The sequence below is a fragment of the Podarcis liolepis genome, assembly GCF_965112155.1.
Source record: "Podarcis liolepis genome assembly, chromosome: 1".
NCBI lineage: Eukaryota > Metazoa > Chordata > Lepidosauria > Squamata > Lacertidae > Podarcis > Podarcis liolepis.
Window position 1 is genome coordinate 58787225 of NC_139554.1, and position 14235 is coordinate 58801459.

At 43.5% G+C, this 14235-nt stretch overlaps 1 protein-coding gene across 1 annotated transcript; it reads left to right on the forward strand.

The window, feature by feature from the left end:
• The first annotated feature begins 2387 nt into the window (after positions 1-2387).
• Positions 2388-12680, forward strand: FGF19 (fibroblast growth factor 19). Its single transcript, XM_083465809.1, has 3 exons — positions 2388-3404; positions 3896-3999; positions 10390-12680. Exons 1-3 carry the CDS (start codon positions 3170-3172, stop codon positions 10714-10716), a joined length of 666 nt encoding a protein of 221 aa, XP_083321935.1. The 5' UTR covers positions 2388-3169; the 3' UTR covers positions 10717-12680.
• Positions 12681-14235: the final 1555 nt, after the last annotated feature.

Genomic DNA, 14235 nt, shown 5'->3' on the forward strand with positions numbered 1-14235 from the left:
CTCACAGGGAGGGAACCAGAAGAAGACCCTCAGAGCTGGACCTCAGTGTCTTGGCAGAATGATGAGGGTGGAGACACACCTTCAGGTACACTGGGCCAAGGTCATTTAGGGCTTTAAAGACCAGCACCAAAATACATAATAAAAACAGAAACAGAACAGTAAGGGTGTAGCCCTACAGGTCGTCTTCAAACATTTACTGACAGCTTCCAATCATTGCAAAAAGCAAAACAATTTGCTCAAAAAATTGCCAGGAACTCATGTATTTTGTACTCATTTTATGAGACTGATGTTGATATTATGCTGTTCTTAATTTTGGAGATATAGACATTTTTGCGTATAAATATGTAAAAGTCAAGTACCGAAATGTTTTAAGCATAGTTTTATTTAGGAAAACTATAAGACTAGGACAGTCATTGCAGCATATTTGTCAGGAAGGAAGTCCCACTGAAATCAACAGAACTCATTAGTGAACAGAGAGCTGTATTCAATGAATTCATCCTGAAAGCAGGCCGACTGAAATCCATGGACTTCCTCTTGGGGTTTACTCCCAGGTAAAGAGCTTTAGCACTGAGTGAAAGGTGACATTAGAGGCTTTGAAGAAAGTCTCCTGAATGTACATCATTAGGAAATGATCTGCACTATCCTTTGTCAGGACAAGGGAGCTGGGCCCATGATACCTGGAAGCCCAGCAACTGTGTGGCTCCTAGAGCAGGGAATCTAACTAGGAAAAAGACAAAGCTAATCGGCGCTTCCACCTCTGTTTTGACAGTCCAGCCTAGGAACTTTGGGAATGGGTGGAATGCTAAGTTAACCAAAGATGGTCTGAGAAGTCCTTGCCTATTGGCCTTGGAGTGCCACCCAGAGGTTTACTATGTAACTTTTACCTAACAGTTTTACACACACATCACTGTGTATGCTTGTACCATACGCATATACATTTATGTAGGCACACATTCTATATACAGTGGTACCTCGGGTTAAGAACTTAATTCGTTCTGGAGGTCCATTCTTAACCTGAAACTGTTCTTAACCTGAGGTACCACTTTAGCTAATGGGGCCTCCTACTGCTGCCGCACCGCCATCGTGTGATTTCTGTTCTCATCCTGAGGCAAAGTTCTTAACCTGAGGTACTATTTCTGAGTTAGCAAATCTGTAACCTGAAGTGTCTGTAACCTGAAGCACCTAACCCGAGGTACCATTGTACATCCAGAGTGTGCTAGTCAATGGCAAAAAAATAACTGTGGTATCTTCAAGACTAACAAATTTATAATGGCATATGCTTTCCACATACTCAAACCCACTTTGTCAGATCATTATCACACTGACTGCAAAATTGCATCTCATTACCTTCCAGCTCCCACCTTCCCATTTTCTCCTTTATTGAGTTACCTGCCAACTACGATTTCACTTCACCCATATCCCATGAAGCGGGCTTGAGCCCATGAAAACAATGTGTTCATCTTTTAAGGTGCCTGAGACTCTCTGATTGCTTTTGTTTACATTACTAACTTGTTAACTGTTTTATTACTGAATTCCCAGTTTTATCTGTTTTTAGAATACTGTTTTGCTGGTTTTTTATGTTGCAACTCTGTTTTTATGAAACTTTTTTTAAAAAAAGTCTTTAATGCTGTATTTTTTTGTATACAGCTTAGACATTTTTAAATATTAAGCAGTTTGGAAATGCTTTAAGATAAATACGTAAAAAATAATGATAACAATATAAACTAGATACAGAGCTATGTGGTGTTATGCTATGACATACAGTGTATTAATAAAAAGCATATTAATGAAAAGATTTCTTTAAAGCAGGGTAGCCTTGGACCTGGAGGGCCACAGTTCAAGTCTCTCCTCAGCCACGATTCTCACTGAGAGTGACTTTGGGCCCGTCACTATTTGGGCCTAGCCTACCGCATAGGGTTGTTGTAAATTGGGAGGAGAGGGGTCCTTTGAGGAAAGGTGGGATATGAATGCAATAAAGAAAAGGAAGGAAGAAGGTTAGACATCTATACAAGTACGTGCTGCTTGCTCTTTCCTTCACCCCAGAGGCACGGAGATGAGGAGGGGGCCAGGCTGCATGTAGGGATTCCCTTGCTTTGCAATCTTGGGAGGCGTTGCATCAGCCAACGCGTTTCTGGCCACCTTGTGGAACAAAGGCGAGGCAACCTCCCCGCCCCCTAAGTGGGCGATTTTCCGGGTCATTAGTAAATTCCATTGAGATTTAGACTTTCTCCAGCCGGCCTTTTTTCAAGCTCTGTGGTCTCTGGCGGGATACAATGAGCGACCGGGCCAGCCTCGCTCACGCCACTTCCAGAGATGCCAATGGCGAAAGGATGATCTGCTGTTGCCTTAGCAGCACGGGGAAGGGGTATTTTTTAAAAAAGCGCTGGGGTTCTCGTCCATAAAAGGGGCGAAATTCAAAGCAACCCTTTCTCAACACATATGAAATTGCTTGCATTTTTGCAAGGAGTGGGTCGTGGGAATGTGTTTTGGGGAAAGCGAACAGATTGAGGGGGAGGGAGGGTCAACGCCCCCCACCCAAACCCTCCTCCCGGAAAGAATTTGGAACGTCTCGGGTGAATTCTGCTGCCTTTGATCTCTCCTTTTACTTCCATTTCTCCATTGATTTCCTCGCTCTTCCTATTCTTCGCGCCTCCGGGTGCACTCGGCTTTTCAAGGTTTTCTTTCTCGCTTCCCGCCGCGCACCCATTTCTCCTCCCTCTGATCCTAGCTTTGGAAGCACGCTCGCTAGTCTTCCGAAAACTTTGCTCGTCGTGCGCGTTTTTTAAAGCCACGCTGGAAGAGCGGTCAGCGAATTGCTTTGGCAATAAAATAAAGCGCGCGGCAGAAATGCAACCCGAAGGGGTGTCCCGGGGCTTGTGATGTAATCCTTATCGATCCAGCGGGGCGGGTATTGGCCCTAGTCCTGCGATGGAGCAGTGTCTATATTGGAATTAGCCTTATCGATTGGGCTGATAAGGAGACCTATAAAAGGCCGCGGATTGGCTTTGCCTCTCCTGCAATCGCTCCTGAAGCAAGTCGCTCCCAAAGCCCTGAGCTTCACCACCACCCCGCCCTGTCTTTTTTGGCCACCTCGGTCTTCTTCTCCGCGGGAACCTTTGCGCCTCTGCCTGCGTTTGCGCTGCGGTGGAACTCCTCTCCTCGGCGAAAGATGTGGCCGACTTTGCGCAAAGCTGGCGCGCTCCTGGCTCTGGTGGGGCTTTGCTTGGTCACGCTCGCCCGGTCCCTGCCCCTCACCGATGCTGGACCACATGTCAACTATGGCTGGGGAGAGGCCATAAGATTGAGGCACCTCTACACCGCCGGCAGACACAGCTCGTTCAGCTATTTCTTGAGGATCAACAGCGACGGCCGAGTGGACGGCGCCAGCGCCCAGAATCTGCATAGTAAGTAACCGCGCTCGCCAAAGCGCCGCGCAATCTTGCAGAGCCACTTCTCTTCTTCGGTTCCTGAGCCATGGGCGGGGGCGGGGGGGGCAGCTGACCCCGCTAGATCAAATAAATAAATAGTTAACTAAATGTAAAAAAAAAAGTAACAAGATTTTGATACATTTTTTTCTGAGCACTTGGGGACAAAAGAAAAGAATTTAAAACAATTGCTATTGAGATATTTCATTCCGAGACAGAGCCGGACAGCGGGTAGTGACAGGTGGGTGGCCTGCCCCCCCCCCCCATAAATCCTGGCTATGCCAATGTGCGGGTCCTTGACGTGTATCTAGGGGAGGGGGATAGGTGAGTACAGTTGGGACAGGGATCTAAAACACCGACGGTCCGGCAAAGCTGCGCGCGCAAGAGAGGGAGAGGTTGTTTCCCGCAGAGCCAACTTTCCCGTCTCCACCTCACCGTGTACTAACGCTGCGTTTTGTTTCGCTGCGCAGGTTTGCTGGAGATCCGAGCCGTGTCCGTTCGTACGGTGGCGATCAAGGGCGTGGAAAGCTCTCGCTACCTCTGCATGGAAGCGGAGGGAAGGCTGCGCGGGCTTGTAAGTTGCGGCGGGGACCCCCTCGACCTAGGCATGCCCCGAGCCCCGAGGGGGAAAGGATTTTGCATGCATGCGCCCCCACAACGGCTCCTGGCGATTTGTATCCAGTGCTCCCGGGCCAGACAAAACAATAGCAGCCTGGCCAATTTTATTTTACTCCCACACAACAAAGCAGTCTAAACACGTCGCGCCACGATCTTAAACGGGTTTGAAAGGAAACCTATTATTATTATTATTATTATTATTATTATTATTATTATTATTATTATTAGTTAAGCTCTGGGCTCTGTGATTAGGCAACAGAAAGAATTTTAAAAATCCAATCACGAGGTAATTTGGGAACTCCAGTCTCGCTGGTGGTAAGGTTCAGGCAAAGGGAAGAGTCCACGCTGCATAGGATTAAGGTAGCATGGTAATAAAATAACCATTAAGGTAATAACAAATAACTTTGAACTGAACAAAAGAGGAAATGGAGGAATAGCTTCTTCTTTGCACTTACTCTGTGTATTTTTTCCCTCTATGAATAGTGGCAGAACCAGCAGCATTCCAGAATTTGGACTACTAAGATTTACGATTTGTTTAGATTTCTTTTCTGAACTATTTAAAGGGGCTCCAGGCTGGATGGTTGATCTTTATCTCATTCTGTCCTCACAGCAACCCTTAAGGTAGGTGAGGCTGAGAGATAAGGATGTACCCAAGGCCACCCAGTAAGCCTGCCCGACTAAACAGAGATTTGAGCAGGGCTTCCCATGTCAAAATACAACCAGCACATCACACCCATAACATTACAGAAGGTGTTTGTACCCTGAGATCTTTATTACATAACATTTGTTCCAGCTCCAATTTCTTACTCTTTTTATCCTGTTTTTGATTAGGATCATGCATGTGAAGGTGTAACTTTTTGCACCAACACATGATTCCCGATGTTCAAAGCTAGGAAAGGCATTATTGAATCTTGGTGTGAAATAACTTGGTGTAATTTGGTCAAAGTTAAGGACTTATAAATTCCAGTGATTTTTGATGGGACAGTTAATCATGGGCTTAAATTTCTCCAGTTGGACTGGGATATATGCCAAATATTTATTGCATGGAATTACTAAATTAGCACAAAATCTTCTTGCTGTTCAGGTCATTCTGCAGATAATCTGCCAGAGATTGCTCCTGTATTCCTCCCCACTCCCCTCTAGCTGTGGTTTTATAGAAATATAGCTATTGGTGAAGGAAATCGGCACCTTTTGTTGCTTTCTTAACTGAAGTTGAGGGAACCTGTGATGGACTCAAAAGTTTGTCTATAGTGTCTGCAGCCTGGTGACTTCCAGACACTTTGGACTACAACTTCCACCTGCCCCAGCCAGCACAGCTATTCCAAAACATCTGGAGAAGCATCAGGTTGGGAGAAAGCTGGTCTACACAGTGGTAGCTGATGCAGTGCCCACAGAGACTTGTTGGGCGGAAGGCAGGGAGACTGATGGTAGGCAGATGCAGAGCTAATGCCAGGTAGAGCTAATTCTGGGTTTGTCCTCATCCTCTTCCCTGCCAAGCCCTAAAAGGGCAGCAGAGCGGCTAAGGAGGAGAAGCCGAAAGCCAAGGTCACCCTATGGACCAGTTCAAAGTACAAAGGCAGGCAAAGGGGGGGCTGGCTGGCTGAGATGGGCGGGGTGCTGCCTGATTTGCCCTAACAGACCAGCCTTCACCAGATCTACAGGTTCTCTGCTACAATTGTAATGGGGCATTCTTAAGCTCTTCTACACAACCCATTTTCATTCAGATGATACACAGCGTTTCCATGTTTAGATCGTGAGCTAAGGACAGAAGGTGCAGTCCGGCCGTGGCCTTCAGTGGAGCACGGACTGCACCCCAAAAGCTATGCACGTCTAGCCCAAAGTAATTCCCATTGAGTTCAATGAGGCGTACAAGGAAATGGGTGCAGGATTGAAGCCTGGATTTCCAAAAAACAATTACGGTACCTTTAGTTTGAATGTCTCTAACAGTGCAATCCTGGGCATGTTTTCTTAGAAGAAAATCCCCGTGGGGCTTACTCCGAGGTGTGTATGTGCCCAGGATAACAGATTACCAGTCTTCCTTCTACCAGTCATGTGGGCAGGAGTGCCACTGGGGGAGGGGATTCCTTCAAGCAGGGCTGAGCCACCCCATGATTCATTGAACCCTGAGCCAGTCTCACTGCTGTAGCATGACGGCATTGGGCCACGTTGCTGCATGAGCAACTTCAAGCTGGCACAGTGATCTTCATGTCCCCGAGCTTCTGCCTCCGCTACTGTGTGCAGCAGGGCTGTGGATAGGGTGACTGCTCAGTGCCGCCACCAGGAGGGGACAGGCTTGAATTGCAGCCTATATCACGAAGGTCCACAGAGCTCTAATCCCCATTCGGTTTGAAAAGCCTCCATAACCTACTTGGAGGATAATGTATTCTTTTCTGCCCTTGTATACCTGAGAACTGAGATGCTGCTGAAAAATCACCCTAGATAACCAGCATCAGGTCTCAAAGTCTGATATGTGTCATTCTTATTTAGTTAACTTCATAAGGAGACTAATTTAAGAATATATGGCACTCTGCTCTGTGGGAAACCAGATTTGTTGCGAGGTGGATTGCTGCGGTTTTATTGATGTTGAGTCAGTTTAAAGTAGGTCAATCAGCCTAATCTAACCAGGATAGTGAGGGGTCTGGACATCAAGTCCCATGAGTAAGTCATGAAAGTGCTGTGTATGTTTAGAGACTATTAAGGGGAGATATGAGAGCTCTCTTCAAATATCTGAAGTGGTGTCAGACAATGGAGCAGACTTGTTTTCTGTTGCTCAAGAGGGAAGGATTAAAAATAATGGGTGGAAATTGCAAGGAAGCAGATTTCTGCTACACGTTAGGAGAGACTTCCTAATGGCCTGAGATGTTAAGATGGCAAAACAGGCTGCCTCGGGGAGTGGTGGTCTCTTCTTCACTGGAGGGTGTTAAGCAGAGACGAAAGAGTCATTGGTCATGGGTGTCGCCATTGCATCCTGCAGTTACAGATCCTGCACTGCGGAGGGCTGGATTGGTTGACCCCAAGATCCCTTTCCAGCCCAATAATCATGTAACTGCTTACCAGCACAACAGCTCAAATCACACTTATAGATGGTTGTGCCCTATTGAAATCAGTGCATTGAAATGTGAATGCATATTGAGCAGTGCAGCTATTTTCACTTGAGCTTAGCTAATCAACAAATTGTAGAGTTGGAAGGGACCACAAGTGTTATCTAGTCCAATCAGGTTAGCATGCTTTCAAAGTGCTGTTTATGTGGTCTTCCAGCAGATGAGGATATAGAAATTTACCAGGGACCTTGGGATACACTAGTATCTCCATCCTCATTCATAACTCTCTAACGTGCATATCTTACATGCCCCAATGTTATTTTTCAACAGTAAACACAGATATAAATAATGGGTTTTAAATTTAGTCTCATTCAAGCTGCTGTCTGTAAATAGTGACAGAACTTGTTGTAAACCACCTCTTGGTTAAGAAATGTAATCCATTCCGGAAGATCATTCGAGTTCCAAAACATCTGGAAACCGAGATGCAAAGGGCGGCCTGCAAATTTAATAGAGAAAATTGAGAAAAATACAGTGGTACCTCAGCCGAAGCCATTCGACTTCTGAGGTGCATTCGAAAATGGAAGCATTTACTTCCAGGTTTATGGCATTAAAAAACCGAAATGTTCGTCAATGGAGACATTTGAAAACTGAGGTACTACTGTATAGTTTTTGTATAGATCTGTATCATTCACATTACAAAAAGTAAGGCTACACTTGAAAATAAGCCCCTCTGAACACTTTAGAATTCATTTCTGTGTAAACATGCCTGAGGACTGCCTTGCAAGTCAAACTGTTATTGCCATACTGAATTTTGTTCTGCATTGTGACTGTGTGAAAATTAATGAATTAACTCAACAGTTAAAGGCAGTTAAGTGACTTGCATGGCAGCAGTCTCTCATCTCAAGATGTTTCCCTAATCTAGACAAAAACCAAAAACATGTTTTTCCACATGCCTGATAGCCCAGTCCACATCTGAAGTGCTGCACTTTAAGCCTATTTAGTCATTAAGAGAATTCTGCTCTAGCCTCTTCTACTTCTTAATGATGATTGTCAGCATAATATGTTACACGTGTAGGGAGGAAAGTATGACACAGGGACTTGGTAGGTAAAGAGTTCATGCACGAACACCATTTCTCTTATCATCGAAGCCCCAGACGCAATCAGCGATACTTCTGAGTTGACAGAGAGTTCAGTCACCTCTAATGACCGAACCAGAATAGTACCAGAGTTTTAAGAAATAGAGCAGTGACACAGAGGACCTGGAACAGACTAAAATCACCATCCTGTTTTGTTTTTTGTTTGTTTTTGTTTTATTATGTGCTAGTCTTTCTGTGTTAGCGAGCACATTTTTTGGTTCCAATACTCAGAATATATGTTAACACTACATGACCAATTCTTACTCTGTGACATTATAAAATACAAATCCTCATTTTGTCAAAGGGATTTTTTCAATTAAATTAGCTTACTAAACATGGTTCATGTCTAATTTTTAAATGCTGGCCACATTGCAGGGACTGTGTGCACACTGTTTAAAAATGCTTATCATTTAAATTTTATATTTTAAAATATCAATGGTTCTCTCACATAATGCTGGAAGGGGCACCCTGAAAAATGTTGTCTGGATAGTGCTGTGCCGATGCAATGGCGATGGAGATGAAAGTGCTCTACTGTCACCATCATCATGGAGATGGTCCCAAAATAGTGTTTAGTCTGTTTGGCGAACCCATATTAGATCTTTCTCCATTTGTGTTCTAGTTGTCAACTCTATTGCTTCATTGCCCTAGTATATAAGGAGGCAAATCAGGTTCTGGTAAATGGGAGAGGACACCTAGGACTCCAATAAAACACAGAAATCCCCCTAGAATCTAACACCACAAACTTGAGAGGGCATAGCTGGGATAGGTTGACACAACTTACCGTATTTTTCACTCTATAAGACACACCAGACCACAAGACGCACCTAATTTTTGGAGGAGGAAAACAAGAAAAAAAATATTCTGAATCTCAGAAGCCAGAACAGCAAGAGGGATCGCTGCGCAGTGAAAGCAGAGATCCCTCTTGCTGTTCTGGCTTCTGGGATAGCTGCGCAGCCTGCATTCGCTCCATAAGACGCACACACATTTCCCCTTCCTTTTTAGGAGGGAAAAAGTGAGTCTTATAGAGCAAAAAATACGGTAGGTTGTCCAGTCAGGACTTGGCAATGGCAGCCTGTTCAGCAACCTCATCAGAATCAAGACCTGTATGACAGTTGCTTTAACTATGCAGCAATCTGTTTTACCGTGAACCTTTCCCCTGTTATTTGCCTTTAGCTTCTGGTAGCCTGGGGTGTCTCATGAACTCCAGTAAACTTTGGTTCAAGTGCACATTGAGCTGCAATGCTTTTGCTATATTTACATAGCGAAAACAAGCCTTCTCAGCTAGGAACTGTGGGTTGCTGTGATGGGCCATTGTGGCTTCAAAACAGTTCTTGCTTTACAACCAGTTAGCAGAGTAAGAGAAATCAAATTGAATCTTACTGCGTAAATCTATAAAAGCAGAACCACACCTATTCATAACCCCACAGAGAACTTCCATTCTCCATGTTTGGGTTATAAATGACTCCTTGTATCTTCCTGCACTAGTCTGTATCAAATTTAGCTCTATGGAAGAATGGTTAATAATAATAATAATAATAATAATAATAATAATAATAATAATAATAATAATAATAATTTCTTATTTGTACCCCGCCCATCTGGCTGGGTTTCCCCAGCCACTCTAGGCAGCTTCCAACAAAGATTAAAAATATATTAAAGTGTTACACATTAAAAACTTCCCTGAACAGGGCTGCCTTCAGTTGTCTTCTAAATGCTAGGTAGTTGTTTATCTCTTTGACATCTGATGGGAGGGCGTTCCACAGGGCGGGCGCCACTACCGAGAAGGCCCTCGGCGCTGGACCTCAGCGTCCGGGCAGAATGATGGAGGTGGAGACACTCCCTCAGGTATACTGGGCCGAGGCCATTTAGGGTTATAAAGGTCAACACCAACACTTTGAATTGTGCTCGGAAACGTACTGGGAGCCAATGTAAGTCTTTCAAGACCGTTGTTATGTGATCTTGGCGGCCGTCCCCAGTCACCAGTCTAGCTGCCGCATTCTGGATTAGTTGTAGTTTCCGGGTCACCTTCAAAGGTAGTGCCACGTAGAGCACACTGAATAGATCATTCCATAAGACGGCTGGTTTCCCTAAACACTGTTGCATCATATGCCATTTAAGAGTGCAAAAAATGTATAAAGCCAATGTGTAATATTTTTCACTTCCTCTCAGCTCAGTTATTCTACAGAGGATTGTTCCTTTGAAGAGGAGATGCGCCCAGATGGCTACAACATCTACAAGTCCAAGAAATATGGAGTTTTGGTGTCCTTAAGTACTGCCAGGCAAAGGCAACAAAATAAAGGGAAAGACTTTCCACTGTCTCATTTCTTGCCAATGATCAACACTGTGCCGGTGGAGTCAACCGATTTTGGAGATTATGGCGACACTGGGCAGCATTTGCAATCCGGAGTTTTCAGTCCCCCTCTTGAAACTGACAGCATGGATCCCTTCGGCATCACCTCAGATGTATCCGTGAAAAGCCTTAGTTTTGGGAAATGAGAACAAGTGCTCCTTACGTTAGTTGTGCTCCATAAAAAAAGCATTGCCAGCAGGATATTATTTCTAGCAGTGATATTTCACACATGGCTACATTCAGATGCGGCACTACCCTTTCTTGTCAAACGGCAATACGAATACCATGAAGACTACAGACACACAGGCACGGTATTTAGAAAGCATTCGTCAAAAATATGCCATTTAATTCAGGAATGACAAAAATGCGTAGCGTGCAGGTATTTCTTCTGCCTTGGAGGATGCTTGGAGGGATAAGATTGTGAATATTTTGCTTTACTGCTTCCTTCCTTCACCTCTGAGGCCTGATGACAGATGTAACAAATGCAGTTCATTCAAAGAGGGATAAGTCCTTCTCTTCAAGACCCTTAAACACATCAGTGTCAGAAATTAAAGAGGAGCAGCCAGTTAAAGGAAGCTAAACAAGTAACTTAGCACACAATCTTTTCACAAACCTCTGCTACTGGTTTTCAGAAGATCAGCTATTGAGATGCAATTTCTGTCCTTGAACGTTTGATCCCTACAGGAGGTAACAGGAACCACAGGGAATGGGACAAAAGAAACTAACAAGCAGTTGTGTTCTAGCAAGCCTCTTCAGGTTTTCTTCTACGGAGTTGACTAAACATACGGAAACACTATGCACGCTAGCTCTGTCCCCTCACACCATTCCAGTTACCATCCAGGAATCTGAATTGGGGAGTCTGCTGTGCTCATGGAGGCTCCCCCCCCCCCCACATTTTAGAACCATGGTTTTCCAAGGTTCTCAAGCACACAGTGGGCATTCTCCATCAGTAATTGAGGCTCCCCACTTTGGACATTTGCCCTCTAACTTGTAGAGAGTGACCAGAATGGTAATGGGGTGAAAATAGCATCCTCTTTGCTGTGCTGCCCCTTTGAGTGTTTAGTAAACTGAAGTTCACAGTACCTGAATGATGGTTGCCAAAAGACTATGCCAACCTTCAATTTACACAGGTTCTTCATCAGGCAGAACACGTGCACAATTCCAAAACATTATTTGTTGAAGGAGCAAAAGTATGATAAGGCTGCAATCTCTGGAGTGAGTAAAAACAATTGAACAGGTAACCAATTCTCTAACCGGAGGCTGATTTTGCCTGACCCAGAATTTTATGTAACTAAAATACTTTCAAAACAAAACAAAACAAAACCCTGATAGGTTACTTTTTGTATCATATATCTGCTGGCTGGCTGAATTTGATTAGAAGGTTAGTACTAAGGATTTGTGATGATCAGGCAGGCAGATATCATCATAGCTCACATTCTAACCAGACAAAAACCCTCAGTGGGTGAAGCAAGTTCTGTGAGAGATGTGCCCAAGGGAGAGAAGGCGTGGCCTAAGGAGAGTGGCAAGGGCCAGACTGAGGGGCACAGAGGGCCAAATCCTGAGCCTGAGGTTCCACACCTTGACCTAATGGATAAATGCCACCTATGACTTGTAAGAGATGCTTTGGGTATAATTCAGTTATTTTAAATCTCTATAGACTAACATGATGGAATTTTTAAAAAATATAATTGTGAGTATTATTTCATGGATTATTTTTTTTTGTAAATAGCAGTTTTTACTAACGTTAGATTTTCCTCTAGTGAATAACTAGCTTACTATGGGATAATATTCTTTCCCAAAGGGTTTTGTATGTATATAGTAGCATGGCTCTGTAAATAATTATTTTCCTGATGTAGCACTTCCTTGTCAACACAATATTTATGATTAATTTATTAAACACATACATCCATTTATTTTGTTACCATATTTATACTTAAATTTCTATTTATGTACTCCAACAGTGTCTTTTTTAAAAACAAAAAGCAGTCTGGGCCAAAGGTAGCAAAGCTTTGTAATTTTTATAAGGGTGAGCAGAAATGAAATGTAAAAATGTTTGTGAGTGTAAAATCTGTAGCTTTAGCATGTAACATTTTTAATAAAAACCCAATTAGAATGAAAAGTTCAGTTGTCTGTTGTCTGTACTGGTGTTACTCAGATTGTTTATATGTGGCATCAAGGAAAAAAACAACCCTGGAATTTGTGTCCTGGGTGCATTAATCGAAAGGGCGCATATTTGCTAAGTTTGCTCCTGGCAGTGCTAAGGAGAGGCTAAAGAACTATGTAGCACTCTGAAAACATACCCCTTCATTACTGGAATTCTGTGGTATCTCTCCCCTATCCAGTTTCTCAGATTTCTCTGTCTGATATTGCTATTGTTTCAAGGCTATTGTTGCAGCCTTTGAGATAGAAGCTTGGTTGTTTGCAAATGAAAACAGAGATTCTTACAATGTTCTGTGCATTCCAGTTAGAGGAGATTAAAAAACAACACCTATATGTTCCTGTGGTAACATATCAGGAAAAACTTAGTAATAGATTCTATTGACTTCATAGACTCAGCTACCAAGCAGGTGTGCAGTGTGTGTGTGTGTAGGAATGCAGCTATAGATTAACATCATACCAGATCAGTCTAGTCAGTTTAACTCACTGTCACCTGACTGCATTTCAAAGGTAACCAGGAGCATCCACAATGGATCAGTCACTTGTGCAATACAACACGGAGAAAATTTCTCCTTACCAGTAAGGAATTTTGCAGCAGAAGAGAAGTTTCTTTCTGTCCTTGAGCAACACTCATCACTTAACTTCCTCTGATGTACTAGAAAAATGCACTAGCTGTGTCTTCCTGTGACCCTAGATATAATATATAGGTAGTCTACATTTCCTTAATCCAGGAATCCCCAAACTCGGCCCTCCAACTGTTTTGGGACTACAACTCCCACCATCCCTAGCTAATAGGATCAGTGGTCAGGGATGATGGGAATTGTAGTCTCAAAACAGCAGGAGGGCCGAGTTTGCCTATGCCTGCCTTAATCAAATAACTGATTCCTTTAAACAGACAGTCTGACTCTTTTTAACTGCCCCCATTCTCAGGAAAATAGCTGTCCTTTTTATTCTGTACCAAAAGTTAGTATTATTTCTTTACATTTCTATCCCACACTTCTTCCATCATAGAAACCAAGGTGGTATCGTTACCAGAAGGTCTCCCATCCACATCCATTAAACACTAGGAGGCTTACCTCTGAGTAGACATGCACAGGATTACAATTTTTGTTACTGTTTTGCCCATTTGCACTGCAGCAGCTAAAGCAAGGGCAGGAATGGGCTACATAGCTGCCAACACAACAGCTGCTTTTACAGGCGCCTAAGCTCTGTGGAAATCAACAAGCCTATCTTACTGATGCATGTTCGTCATAGTGGGTTCAGCAACAAAATGTTGCAGTAGTTCCTCACCTCCTAACAGGAATCCTCCCCATTGAGTGTTCCAAGCAGCCTGGCTCTTCTTAAGCAGGGAATTCCATCGCCCATCCCTTATATTTTATTCTTCCCCACCCTCCATTGCTACCAAATGTTCCATGACTACTGAACAATCTCAGTCCTCAAAGGGCTTTTTTCAGGATTTTTAAAAAAATAAATAAATGTATTTCCGCAAACCTCAAGGATGTTATTAT

Bases quoted from the DNA above. Each gene is read 5' to 3' on its own strand.
- FGF19 (XM_083465809.1), top strand. From the start codon at position 3,170: ATGTGGCCGACTTTGCGCAAAGCTGGCGCGCTCCTGGCTCTGGTGGGG. The intron at 3,405-3,895 runs GTAAGTAACCGC...TTCGCTGCGCAG, and splicing joins CAGCGCCCAGAATCTGCATA to GTTTGCTGGAGATCCGAGCC. The intron at 4,000-10,389 runs GTAAGTTGCGGC...ACTTCCTCTCAG, and splicing joins AGGGAAGGCTGCGCGGGCTT to CTCAGTTATTCTACAGAGGA.